Genomic DNA, 13134 nt, shown 5'->3' with positions numbered 1-13134 from the left:
GTCCCAGGGGATGCTCCACGTCCCAGGGGATGCTCCACGTCCCAGGGGATGCTCCACATCCCAGGGGCTGTTCCATGTCCGAAGGGATGCTCCATGTCCCAGGGGCTGTTCCATGTCCCAGGGGATGCTCCATGTCCCAGGGGATGCTCCAAGTCCATGTCCCAGGGGCTGTTCCATGTCCCAGGGGCTGTTCCATGTCCCAAGGGATGCTCCATGTCCCAGGGGATGCTCCATGTCCCAAGGGATGCTCCCCATGCCCAGGGTGCTGCTGGCAGCCCCCCAAACCCCTGCTGCCCGGAGATATTTTCAGTGCATTTCTTTAACATCCTGATAGTGAGGACAAGCCACTTTAATGTGTATTTTTTTCTAGTCTCAGGGGCTTCTTTCTCACCTTGCAGTCCTTAGCCCTGATCTCATTACAGGTGCTTAGAGGTTTGTGTAACCTTTCACACCTCCCAGACCTTGTGCAAGCTCTAATTCTCCTGATGCCCCCATGCCCACAGCTCCCCTGGGTTCCAGCAGAGCTGCCTGGCCTGGCTCTGAAGAGATTAGAGCTGGGTAGGGTGGGCTGGGGGGGACTGGGATGTCCCCAAGGTCACATTGCCACGAGCAGCAGCACAGGTTTCAGGTGTGGGGATCACCCAGAGCCTGCACTCAATGCTGATGACACACACCCACCACCTCTTGCAGGGCTGGGGTGGCTCCAGGAAGCTGCATTTTTGGTGGGCTGCTCCCACCACCACTCTCAGGGCACTCAGATCTGGGCTCCCCTTCATGGCATCACAAAGGTTGTGACTCAGAGCAAAGGCAATCTGTGAGTGAACACAAAATCAAAGATGTCAGCAGCACAAACCGTGTGAGACACATCAGCAAAAGGTTTCCTATCAAATCCCCTCCCTGCTGTCGTGATCTCTTCAAACTATCTATTATTTGAGCAATAAAACCGTTCAACCATCACCCACCCCCATCGCTGGTTGCACATAACTCATAATCCATCAAGTTGGGGATGTTTCAGTTAAAATTAGCCACTGTTCAGCAGGGCTTTTTTAGCCACTAAACGTGAAGCACAATATAAACATTTGTATTTGCCAACATGCTCTAAATGAGTGCAGTGACAAGAGAGAGTTACCATATGGTCACCAGCTCCTCCCCAGCTGATCCACTGTTCCATCCCTTGCAGTGGGACATAACATTGGGGACATGGGCAGCTCCAGTTCATGGAGTCACAGGATGTTTGGGGTTGGAAGGGACCTTAAAGATCATTTTGTTCCATCCCTTCTGCACCTTCTACTAGACCAGGTTGCTCCAATCTGGCCTTGGACACTTCCAGGGGTGGGGCAAGCTGTGAGCAGCGAGAGCAGCACCAAATTTCACGTGCTTGAAAAGTCAGACTCCTCTGGCCCAGCAACCAGCACTCACAGCATCCTGAATCCAGCCTGTTCTTCATGTGAGCACAAGCCATGGCAGTCACCTCTCCTCCTCCTCTTCCTCACAGTGTTCCCTGCTTCCACTCTGGAGGAGATGGGTCGCAAGGAAGAGGATGACAGCAGCTCCTGGAAGAAGCAGACGAGCAACATCCGAAAAACCTTCATTTTCATGGAGGCCCTGGGATCGTGAGTACCACAGCTGCTCCCAGGGCAGGGAATCCTCCAGATCCCACCTTCCCAGCCCAGGGCAGTGACTCCCTTGCTGGCATTGGCTCCCTCTGAGCCAGTCCCTGGTCTCAGGTGAGGGTGGGTGCCCATCCTGCTGCAGGGATGCTGCTGCTGCTCTAATTCATGAAGCACCAAAACAGCTCCTTCTCCCCCAGCCCCAAGCACAGCTCCAATTCCACTCTGCCCTTCCCTCCATCCCCTCTAAGACTGCAGGAAACCTCAGCTGAATAAGTTCTAGGTCCATTCCTGCTGAGGAATATCACAACAAGTCGTATATTTAGCTCAGAAACCCTGACTCAGTCGGGGGATGAAACAAAAACAAGGATGTTCGAGTCGTATAAATCCTTCCCTGTGAGTTCACAGCTTCATTTGCCTATTCATGGGGATGAGACAAGAAAACATTTCCAAGGTGGTGGAGGAGGAATTGAATTACCTCCACCAGCATCTTCTGTCATGGAAAAACGTTCTGTGACTTCAGAGCCCACAACAAAGCTCCCAAAAAACAGCCACACCAGAGCTGGGTGATGTTTTGATGACGTCTCTCATCAGCCCCAGAAATTAATTTATCCAGCAGCTTTCACTAAAGGAATGAGGTTACAAAGAGCTTTGTTCTCTCCTAGCCAACTTGTTGATTCATCATTTTTTAATAAGGGGCATAATTATTATAAACTGTTTGGGACAGATATATAGAACAGATGCCCCAGCAGCTGATTTGTAGGTTGTTCGTTTCCTACTATTACATTAATAGGAAAATTTAGCATTAGAAATTGAGATTTTTTTTTTCCACATGCACTACTTCAGCTCGCTGAAGAATTGAAATGAAGATCTGGGACCTAAAACTGCCTCAAAACTTGTTATCACCTTCCAGCAGCACACCCAGCTGCATTAGGGACCCTGCAAGGATGTGCCTGCCTATCCCACAGGAGCTCTCAGGAATGTGAAAGGCATATCCATGAAACAGCCTGCACAGTTTATGTGGCTAAAGGGGCAAAAATGTGTAAAATGAGAGGAAAGTCCCAACACCACCTGCTTTTTGGGCCAGAAGAGAGAAAACTGGGTCTGAAATGAAGCAAATGAAGCTGTGAAGTCACAGGGAAGGATTGTACAACTCGAATATCCTTGTTTTTGTTTCATCCCCCGACTGAGTCAGGGGATCATTTACTAAGTGAAACTAAGAGTTCATCTGTTGGGGTGGCTTCCCAAAAATCTATGGGTTTTTTTTTTGTTTGGGGTGTTTTGTTGGGTGATTTGGGTCTTTTTTTCCCTTGCCAGGGAACAGTTCTGGCACAGCAAGACTTCAGGGTCTTCCACAGGCATTCCTGTGGATTACAGGGGACACAGGACTTGTGCCCTGGTTTATTGGGTTTGCTACACCACCATCCCCACCCAAAGGTGCTTCCACATCACTCACCTTCCTCTCCCTGCCCTCAGCTCCCTGCAGGGCTTTGCAGGCTCAGGGGCAAGTTCCATTTAATGGCCATCAATTAATCTGTTGCTCATTTGACGAGGATTATTGAGGACTGACCTGGCAAAATGTGCACTGTCACTACCCCGAGCCACGTGCTCAGCTCCCTGAGACAAACCTTTAACAGGATTGGGAGCTTTAGGCATGTTATAAATACCTGCTCAGGGCTGCACTGGGCTGACCCCTGCCCAGGGGGGTACAGGACACTCACTGTCACTTTGTCACTAAGGGTACACAGGTATTTGCAGGCTCTGCAGGCAGGAAAACGCAGCAGATGCTGAAGTAAAATATGAATTCATATATAACTGATAAATAACCCTGGTTTTTTGCATTTTAGACATGCAGAGGGTTGGGTGATAACACCCAAACTGCAACATCACTGGGCTGCTTCCACTCAGCTTTCTCAGTCCTCAGGGCAGTGCTGGCCAGGGAAAGGGCAGGAATCCCTAAAGACTGTGGGGGTTTTGAAGGAACATGATTTTATAGTGGAATTTGGCCCCATTAGAGCAGAGGCAGAGTTGAGATCTTCCCACAGGGGTTTAACCCCAGTGAGCACCCGAGCTCCAGATTGCTCCATCCTCAGGAAGGTTATGGATACAGCCCCTCCCTGAGCTTGTGCTTAGCCCGGGAAAATCCCCCCAGTCCCAAGGGATTCCAGTGCAAAGGTTCCTTGAAAGGCAGAGAGCTGTGAGCCCAGGGATGTGCTGAAAACCCTGTTTGCCCTCTGCCTCCCTGGAGCTCAAGTTCACCCACAGCCAGGCCCCTGCAGAAGTAAAACACTTCAGTGTCTTCCCAGGCAGTCCTGAAGATGCTGCTTTAATTTCATCTTTTTTTTTGCCCACTGCCTCAAAGCAGCTTCATGGCCAACTATGCAAAAATAACCTTTTCTCTACAGAGAAAACTTGGGGGTTTATCTCTATTTTGCATAATCCTGCCTTGGATATCCTGAGTTCGGGGCTGCTGGAGACACAGTTGTAGCTTTATAGTCAGCATCCACTTAGAGTTAAGTTACTCCCATGTTGGTTTTTTTTCCTATTCCTTCTCTCTGTAAGTGCCCTCCCAGTTCCCAGCAGCAGCTTCTACTGAAACACAACTTCTCCTCCTCTCTGCAGAGGTGCCTTCTCAGAAGTTTTCCTGGTGAAGCAGAAAAGCACAGGCAAGCTCTTTGCTCTGAAGTGCATCAAGAAGTCTCCCCTCACCAGGGACAGCAGCTTGGAGAACGAAATAGCAGTGCTGAAAAAGTGAGTGGTGGTGTGGTGTAAAGCAGAACAAATGTCCTTTCCCAAGATCACAGAATATTTAGGGTTGGAAGGGACCTCTGGAGATCATCTCATCCCACCCCCAAAAAAAGAAGTGTGGCTCTACAGCAAGAATAATATGAGGAAATTGGGATTTATTTTTAAAGAATATATAAATATCAATGTGAATTAGGAAATTAGTAAAGTTTCTTCTCTCATTCCTTGGCTGGGTTTGTAACCTCAACAGAGCCACACTGCCCCAGAGCTGGGGAAGGAAATCATGGAATGGTTTGGGATGAGAAGGGACCTTAAAGCTCATCTCATTCCACCCCCTGCCATGGGCAGGGACAACTTCCACTAGCCCGGGTTGCTCCAAGCTCTGTCCAGCCTGGCCTTGGACACTTCCAGGGATGGGGCATAATAGAAATTAATGAAGCAGAGCAGCAAACAGGGAAAAGGGAACCAGAGCAGATGTTTTTGCAGCCCAAGGAAATCTCCTGCTGTAGGTGTTTAAAAACAAAGGGTCTGGTCCCCAGCTGTTGGTGCCTGGTACTCATGAAAGAATTGGTAGGGGCATCAATGGTCCTCTGCCACTCAGGGGAAGGGAGATCAGCCACCAAACACCCCAGTGGACTTCCACTGGTGATTAAAGCAGGATGACTGTTGGGTTTTCCACTTCAAAAGCCACTTCTGTCCTCGCCAGGTTCGTTTCTGACCCACCTTTATCTTTGCAGGATAAAGCACGAAAACATCGTGACTTTAGAAGATATTTATGAGAGCACAACCCACTTCTACCTGGTCATGCAGCTGTAAGTATGAGCAGAGCCACTTCTTTGTGGGCCACAGAGGAACCACAAAGAGTGACAGGACCAGGGTGATGCCTCATATTTCCCACTGGAGCCCCTCACAGGGACCATTCAAACCCCCCTCACTGCGAGGGCTGCGCGGTTGGAACCAACCTGGACACTTCTCCTGCTGCCTTGGCCCACCCTCATTTTAGCAGCAAGTTTTCTAAACCATGATTTGGAGCTATTTATGCAAATTAATTCATCACAGTTTAGCAGGGCAGAGACAGAAGTATTTCTAATTAAAGCTGTGCAGGGTTTCTAGAAATGAATATGGGCACCGTGTCAGCGGCAGAGAAAGTGCTGTGAGCACCCAAATCTGAGCAAATTTAGCTAAAGGAAGCAAAAAACTATATCCATTCTGTGGTGGAGCCTGGATAGGACTGGATACCTGTGGCTCAGTCCTACCAGGACTTGCCTCATAACCTTACCCAAATTCCCCTGGTTTACCAGCACTCCTTACAGGAGCATCCATCGGCTCAGCCTCCCAAAAACTGCTGCCCAAGGAATGGTTCTGCTGGAGGTGGAGTTGTGAAAGGACCAGAAAGTCAGCTTGCCTAACACAAAAGCGTGATTCATTTTGTTTAAATTTTTTTTTTCCAGTCGTTTTCTTTCTGAATTGCCCTTTCCACAGGGTGTCTGGGGGAGAGCTCTTCGATCGGATTTTGGAGCGAGGGGTTTACACCGAGAAAGATGCAAGTCTGGTGATCCACCAGGTGCTGACAGCAGTGAAGTACCTGCATGAGAATGGAATAGTTCACCGAGACCTGAAGGTGAGACCTTGGCCCTCTGCAGCACCTCGGGGAGCTGCCCTGGCTGCCAACTCCACTTGCTCTGCCCCAGGATTCCTGCTCTCCCCCAGGGCTTCCTGCTCTCCCCTTGCCATTTTCCTGCCACAGATTTCAACCTCTGACCGCTCTTTCACAGCCTGAAAACCTTCTTTACCTGACTCCTGAAGAGAACTCCAAAATCATGATCACGGATTTCGGCTTGTCTAAAATGGAGCAGAACGGCATCATGTCCACGGCCTGTGGGACTCCAGGATATGTGGGTAAGCCAGGGATCAGGAATGGGCTTGTGCTGGTGGATTGTCTGGAAAAAAAAAGGCTGTGCATGAACAGCACGTTGCCTAGAAAAAAGGAAAAAAAAATAAATACATAATTATGTTAATAACAACATGCTGCTCCCAAATGCACTGCATGGACCACACACAGGCTGGATTAAAAGCGAGTGTGGAGACTGAAAAATCTCAGCCTGCTTAAAAATGCAAAGAAAAGGATAATTTTAAGAGCTCTATATTTATTGAATTATTATAAAAATAATTGAAATGCAATGGGATTGTGTTAAATGCCCACCAGACTGCACTGCCTGGATCCACAGCTCCCTGGTCAAACCTCGGGGTGCAGGCAGAGCTCGTCCGTGGTTCTTTCTATCTAATGGCATAAAATGGATACAAATAGCACAGACCAATTGAGCTGGTAAATGCTGCTGTTAGCAGCTTGTCTCTGCACTGGCACCTCAGAGGCCAAGTGTACCAGGAACTCTGGCTTTTCCCAGTATTGGAGAACTCATTATTGCTCAGAATTCCCACGTGCTTTTGCTGTTCCGCAGCCCCCGAGGTCCTCGCCCAGAAGCCCTACAGCAAAGCTGTGGACTGCTGGTCCATTGGAGTCATCACTTATATCCTGTGAGTAGCAGCAAGCAGCATCCCACTTGTTTTTCCATGAGTTTCCCAGCTCCTCACTGCTCACCCACCTCGGTGGAGCAGCAGCGTGAGCGGGGGCGATGCCGGACCTGCCATTCTCGTGTGGAGCACAGGTTCAGCAGGCACAGAAATGAAAGGCATGTGGGTAATCAAGTACAGGAGAGGAGATGAAAAGAATCACATTTTCTCCATTATATGCCTCATCCTATGCTTTGTTTTTTTACCCGTTGCCTACAAATACCATTCAATCTTCCCTGGTACTTTTTGTTTCCTCCCACACCACTCAGCTCTGTACCAGCTGTGGCTTTGTCCTCTCGCTGCTGCAGTGAAGTTTTTAACTCTTTCCTGCAGCTTTACTGATCCACTCAGCAGTGAGGGACAGGTGGATGGACAGAGAAACCTCCTCTATCACTCCTCACTCGTGTTGCTGGAGGAGCCTGTGCTGATGGGGGTGGTGGCATTGAAGGACCTCTGGCTTTCTGCTCTGTTCCAGGCTCTGTGGGTATCCCCCTTTCTATGAAGAGACTGAATCCAAACTGTTTGAAAAGATCAAGGAAGGCTACTACGAGTTTGAGTCTCCGTTTTGGGACGATATCTCCGAGTCAGGTAAAGCTCTGGCGCTGGGAAACTCCGTGTTCCCTCCCACCAACTTCAATCCCAAACCCTGTGACCATGAGCCTGGACCCCTAAAACCACCCAGTGCTTGACTTGGGAGGGATGGGGAAGGATGAAGCCATGAACTGAGTCACCCTGATTTTCACAAGTGGATTAGTGAGCTCCAAGCAAGCTTAGATTTCCCTTGGAAGTGTTCAAGGCCAGGAGAAATCCTTCCCTGTGAGGGGGGTGAGGCCCTGGCACAGGTTGCCCAGAGAAGCTGTGGCTGCCCCATCCCTGGAAGTGTCCAAGGTTGGACAGGGCTTGGAGCAACCTGGGCTAGTGGAAGGTGTCCCTGCCTGTGGCAGGGGAGTGGAATTATGTTTTCTTCAAGGTCCTTTCCAACCCAAACCATTCTATGATTCTGTAAGATATTTTCTATGGTTTTTTTTCTTTTTTTTCCCCTCATTTTCCTTCCCATCAAGTGTCAGCCACCACTGGGTCCTTCCACCAGACCAACCTGCTCATGGAGCTCACCTGTACGCAGCTCACCACATCCAGCATCTTCACAGCATATTTTAAACATCAATCTTTTACATATACAAACAAAACTAGCAGGGGGTTTGTTAGGATTTAATAACAAACACTGCAATCCTTCCTGCTAAAAAAAAAAAAGGAAAGGAAAAAACATGGGACTGATGGAAGTGCTCTTTAGGGCAACTCCTAAATCTGCTCAGTTTACTCTTTAATGGCTTTTAGAGTTATTTTTTCTAGCTGAATAGTTCAACTCAATTTGCATAATCTGAGTATTTGGTACATCCCCAGTTAATATTTTTTCATCTGGAGCCCTTCACTCCAAACATGTCCCCTTAATGGAGTTATCAGAGAATTGTTAAGGTCGGAAAAGACTTCCAAGATTATCAAGTCCAACCTTCGACCGAATCCCACCATGTCCACTAAACCACAGGGCAAAGTGCCACATCTACTCATTTTTTGAACACTTCCAGGGATGGTGACTCCACCACTTCCTTGGACAGCCTCTTCCAATGCTTGTCCACTCTTTCAGTGACGAATTTTTTTCCTTATATCCAACCTGAACCTCCCCTGGTCCAATGAACCCCTTCTTCTCAGGGCTGACCTCTGTGGTGTTTATCCACAGTATTTCCCACACCCCATTAGGATCACGCCTTGGAAGAAGGAGAAAATAACCTTTTCCCTCTTTTTTTCCCCCCCTTCCCGAACAGCCAAGGATTTCATCAGACATTTGCTGGAGAAGAACCCATCTGTGAGGTTTACCTGTGAAGAAGCCCTGAGGCACCCATGGTGAGTGGACAATTCACCAGCCCCGTGTCCCTCTCCACGTGCTCCATGGCAGCTGAGAACAGGGGTGACTCCCCACCCCCATTATTAACATCACCATCTCCCTCCACGTGGCCCTGGGTGTTCCCTTTTTTTTTTTTTGTGTGTGCAAAGAAAGAAAATGATGAATAATTAAAGATGCCATTTGTGCATAATTGCCTCCGTAAACAGCGGCAAAGACAAAATCCCACCCTGAGCTTTCCCAGGCTTTGAAGTGTGTGTTTGCACTGCATTCCTGTTGCTGTTTTTCCTTTGGGGTTTAATTATTGCTGATTGAACGTACAAAGCAGTGAGCTGCTTCCAGAGTGTGGAATGCCTTACAAATGCCATCTGCCTACGAGCCCGTTTTCTTCTCTTCCCATCTGCAGGATTAATGGAAATACAGCCCTTCACCGTGACATCTACCCATCTGTCAGTGCTCAGATTCAGAAAAACTTCGCAAAGAGCAAATGGAGGGTAAGTCATTGCTGCTGGGAGCCCAGAGCCATTTCCCCAACAAACCCCAGTTGCTGTTGTGCAGCAATAAGTGAGGCTTCAGCTGCGTGGGTAAGCGCCAAAAAACCGGGATCCTCCACACCTGTATCTTCCAAATTTTAAATTGTGTGCAGTTATTGTTTATTGGGTGTTTGGAGCAGTATTTCCTGCTGCAAAAAGAACTGGTAAATTCACCACAAACGTCGTGCTGTAGTGGCCTCACCAAGAAAGCAAAGGGGAGGTGGAAAGGATCATAAAATCACAGAATGGTTTGGGTTGGAAGAGAACTTAGAGCTCATCCTGTTCCACCCCCTGCCATGGGCAGGGACACCCTCTTCTAGCCCAGGTTGCTCCAAGCCCTGTCCAACCTGGCCTTGGACACTTCCAGGGATGGGGCAGCCACAGCTCCTCCGGGCAACCTTTGCCAGGGCCTCCCCACCCTCCCAGGGAGGAATTTCTTCTCAATATCTAACCTAAATTTCCCCTCTTTCAGTTTGAACTCGTTACTCTTGTCCCTTGAGTTATTGCCTGTATACCAAGGGAGTGAAATTGGTGCTCCATCAGCAGATCTTTTCGGGAGCTTAATTCAGCTTTCCCTCCTTTCAGCCTTGAAGATAAATTGGTACTTCAGTTTACATCAAGAGTTTTAGCCAGTTTAGCTGCAGAGAGGGATGCTATAGGCACCATGTGCACGGCAACGTTTTAAACAGCTACATTCACAGCTCAGCTCTAGTCTCCATTCCACCCTGTGGGGTAATTTACAGCTGTTCCCACACCCTCCTCGTGTGGAAGCAGTTGTAAACTCCAAAAGCATCAGCAGTTTGTGGAAAACGTGGTGTTTATGCACATCCCACTTCCCACACATTGTGTAAACAGCGCTGACCCACCCAGTGCCACGCAGTCATCACCTCGGGGGGACAGACTGTCTGTCCCACCCAGCCTGGCACCACCAGGGGCTCACCAGGGTGGTTTTGCCTCCTTCCCCAGCAAGCCTTCAACGCCGCAGCCGTCGTTCACCACATGAAGAAGCTCCACATGAGCGGCCACGCGGCGGCCGAGAGCCCCGCGCCCACCACGCCCGGCCCGGGGGCCTCCACGCCCAGCACGCCCTTGGTGGCCACCCCGCCAGCAGCTCCCAGCGAAGACAAGGACACACCACTCCCTGAGGTCCCCACGCAGGGCTGTGCAAACCCTCAGCTGGAGCAAGACACGGGAATGGGAGAGGAGGAGCTGGGAATGGGAGAGGAGGAGCTGGGAATGGGAGAGGAGGAGCTGGGAAGCCGCCCGGAGAACGGAGCGTTGCCCGCAGGCAGCAGCCTGGTCCTGCCGGACAACAACCACAGCCCTCCAGGCAGAACCTCCTGTGGCTGCAGCCCGGCCTGTGTGGGGCACGAGAAGACAAAGTCGTCCTTCTGCTCTGACCCAGCGCTGCTTAAAAAGCCTTCCAAGTCCCAGTAGGTATCCAAGCCGTTAGACAGAACTTCCAGCACGTTATATGGGAACAACCACCTCTTGGAAGGGCTCGCCTGGCACGTGGGTTGCCAGGTGGAGGTGGAAAGGGAGGAATAAGCAAATGCTTTGGCGGGCTGGAAGCTGTGCCCAGCCAGGTGCCTGCTGTGAGTGTGTGAGCACGGGGTGAGGCAGGTGCCAGGGCTGTGGGCACAGCTCGCTCTGAGCCGAGGCTCTGCTGCCTCCCACCACGGGCTGGAGCACATTTGTTCTCCAGTAACTGAACTGCCCAGTGATTAAAGCTGCTGGTGCAGAGTGACCAGACCCTGCCTCTGCTGCAGTGACTCCACTCTTTGCTCCTGGCACTGATATTCTGTATATTAACAGCACAATTTCAATTTCCCCCCCAGAATGATTGTAAATGTTGCTGTTTCTCTCTTTTCTCCTTTCTGTTCCAATTGTTCCATTCCCAACCAGTCATTTCAAAACAGAAGTTCTCGTTCCAATGAAGACCAGTAAACACTCCTCTCACTGTGGCACTGGGCAAACTGGAGTTTGTTTGATCATGTGATGGAGGCAGCTGCTGGGCTCTCCACATCACCAGTGGTAAGTGCTCTGCAATCCAATCACCAGCTGCTTTTAATTAATCCCATTAGGGCATGAAAAAGGGAAAGGCACAACTAGCAAAGTGATTGTGCATGAAAGAAATGAACTCACCGTTTTTTTGCAATGGAAAAAGCCTTTAAACTAAAGCACCTTTCAGGGAATGAATCATCTCTCAGCTTCCATTAAGGCCAGTCCAGTGACTCTGAATCCAACTTCTGCATTACAACAGGGTTGCCCAGGAACATGGGAGAGGAAGCCAAGCATGGGCTCGTCATATCAAGCTCTGCAATTATTCCAAGCTACTCACTGGGAAACACACTGATCCAAACAGCTCTGGCAGCTGGGATTGGGGTTTTTCAGCTGTGACCATGAGCAAAGGGCTGACAAGTGGCTGCTGGTCCAGGGCTGGGCACAGCCAGGCTGTCTCTGTGGCCTGAAGGGCCATTCCCTTTCCCAGATTTGGTCCAGGCAGGTCTGAGTGTCTTTGTCAGCAGAGAGCAGAGCATGGAAATGCTCAATTTGTAGGTGAGCAGCGTAAAATAATGAAAGTTTCATCCTGTTTGACCATGGCTTGGATAAATTCTGTTATCACATTGTATGTGAGCAGTTAGAGGCATTGCTATTAGATCCTGCACTAAAGAATGTTCCCCAAAGGTGAGTACCTGCTGGCAGAGCTCTCCTCAAAAGCTGCATCAAGTGAGCTCCCCCCTCTCATCTCCTGTGCCAGTCTCTGCTGATGAGATTGTGTGAGCAGGACTGCAAGGCACAAAGGATTAACAGCAGAGACAAATACCTGTCAGATCCACTGTAGGCTCCAAGAAGGTTCATTCCAATGATCAGTCATGTAATAACCCTTTATAACTAAGCACACAAAGGGATCTAAGCTGCTCCTAACCCCTGTGCTACTGCTCATTAACAGCACATTCTGCAGGCAGCAGTCTAGTGAAACAAAGTTCAATCCTCAACTGAGATTCTCTCTCTCTCTTGCAGAAACAGAAGGGCTGTTTTACTCTTTTCTGCACTTCAAAGCCAGACATCACCAGTGCAAGCAAGAAAGGAGGCTGTGACCCACCAGCAGCTCTCACAGAGCAGTGACCAGCTGGGGACAGCAGCACAAGTCCCAGGAATCCATCACTGCAGTGACCTCGGGCTGTTTCTGGATCATTAGAGCTGGGAGAAGGCAAGGGAAAGGCTGAGGGTCCTGCTGGCACATCCAGTGTATATTATCCATATGGCATCGCTCATGCTACAGGCTTTTGTTTTCCTGTTTAGTTGTCCAAAGTGCACTGCACAACATCAACCCTCCAAACCAAAGCCATGCAGAGCTTTACCCAGTGGCAGGGCAGTTATTTTTACAATCTTCACCCTCTCCACTCCTTGGGGTTTGGTTTAGTCCCAGGCTTTGGCACTCTGGAGTTCAGCATCCCCCAGCTGCCCACTCAGGCTGCTCAGCTCCCACCACAGCTACAAGAGGAGAGAGAACCTGCTAGGAACATCCATGTGTCTGATGAGAACACAGCAAGGTCTGAATCCCCTGCTTCCAAGCCTGTAATTGCACAATAAATACTTGCTTAATAAAGCTGGGTTTTGTTTTGTAAAGTGCCTCTTGGTTATTCATAGAAACCTGATGTGGAAATGGTCTGTCAAGTCCCTCCTAAAGCATTCCCTGTGCATCCACAGACCTGCTCCTGCTGCTGTTTTCTGGCAAAGTGTTACAACACGGGCAGATTGTGACAGAAAATCA

At 49.4% G+C, this 13134-nt stretch overlaps 1 protein-coding gene across 4 annotated transcripts in view; it reads left to right on the top strand.

The window, feature by feature from the left end:
- CAMK1G (calcium/calmodulin dependent protein kinase IG) overlaps positions 1-12989 on the top strand; it is a 16622-nt gene extending 3633 nt beyond the window's left edge. The window contains exons 2-14 of one of the 4 annotated variants that reach the window (XM_027695379.1): positions 1496-1613; positions 4233-4361; positions 5093-5167; positions 5838-5976; positions 6131-6254; positions 6815-6890; positions 7402-7514; positions 8747-8825; positions 9230-9317; positions 10323-10546; positions 10589-10789; positions 11262-11390; positions 12381-12989. In XM_027695379.1, the coding sequence (XP_027551180.1) occupies positions 1522-1613; positions 4233-4361; positions 5093-5167; positions 5838-5976; positions 6131-6254; positions 6815-6890; positions 7402-7514; positions 8747-8825; positions 9230-9317; positions 10323-10546; positions 10589-10789; positions 11262-11355 (1434 nt within the window). In that variant the 5' untranslated portion in view covers positions 1496-1521 and the 3' untranslated portion in view covers positions 11356-11390; positions 12381-12989. Of the gene's footprint in view, positions 1-1495; positions 1614-2057; positions 2249-4232; positions 4362-5092; positions 5168-5837; positions 5977-6130; positions 6255-6814; positions 6891-7401; positions 7515-8746; positions 8826-9229; positions 9318-10322; positions 10790-11261; positions 11391-12380 lie in introns of those variants that run through there. The other 3 variants (XM_027695378.1, XM_027695377.1, XM_027695380.1) reach the window with 3 other exon arrangements.
- The last annotated feature ends 145 nt before the right edge of the window (positions 12990-13134 follow it).

This window comes from Neopelma chrysocephalum, unplaced genomic scaffold (genome assembly GCF_003984885.1).
Source record: "Neopelma chrysocephalum unplaced genomic scaffold, ASM398488v2 Primary Assembly neopelma1_100, whole genome shotgun sequence".
Classification (NCBI taxonomy): domain Eukaryota; kingdom Metazoa; phylum Chordata; class Aves; order Passeriformes; family Pipridae; genus Neopelma; species Neopelma chrysocephalum.
Note: the sequence above shows the minus strand (reverse complement) of the source record. Positions and strands in the feature narration are given on the sequence as shown.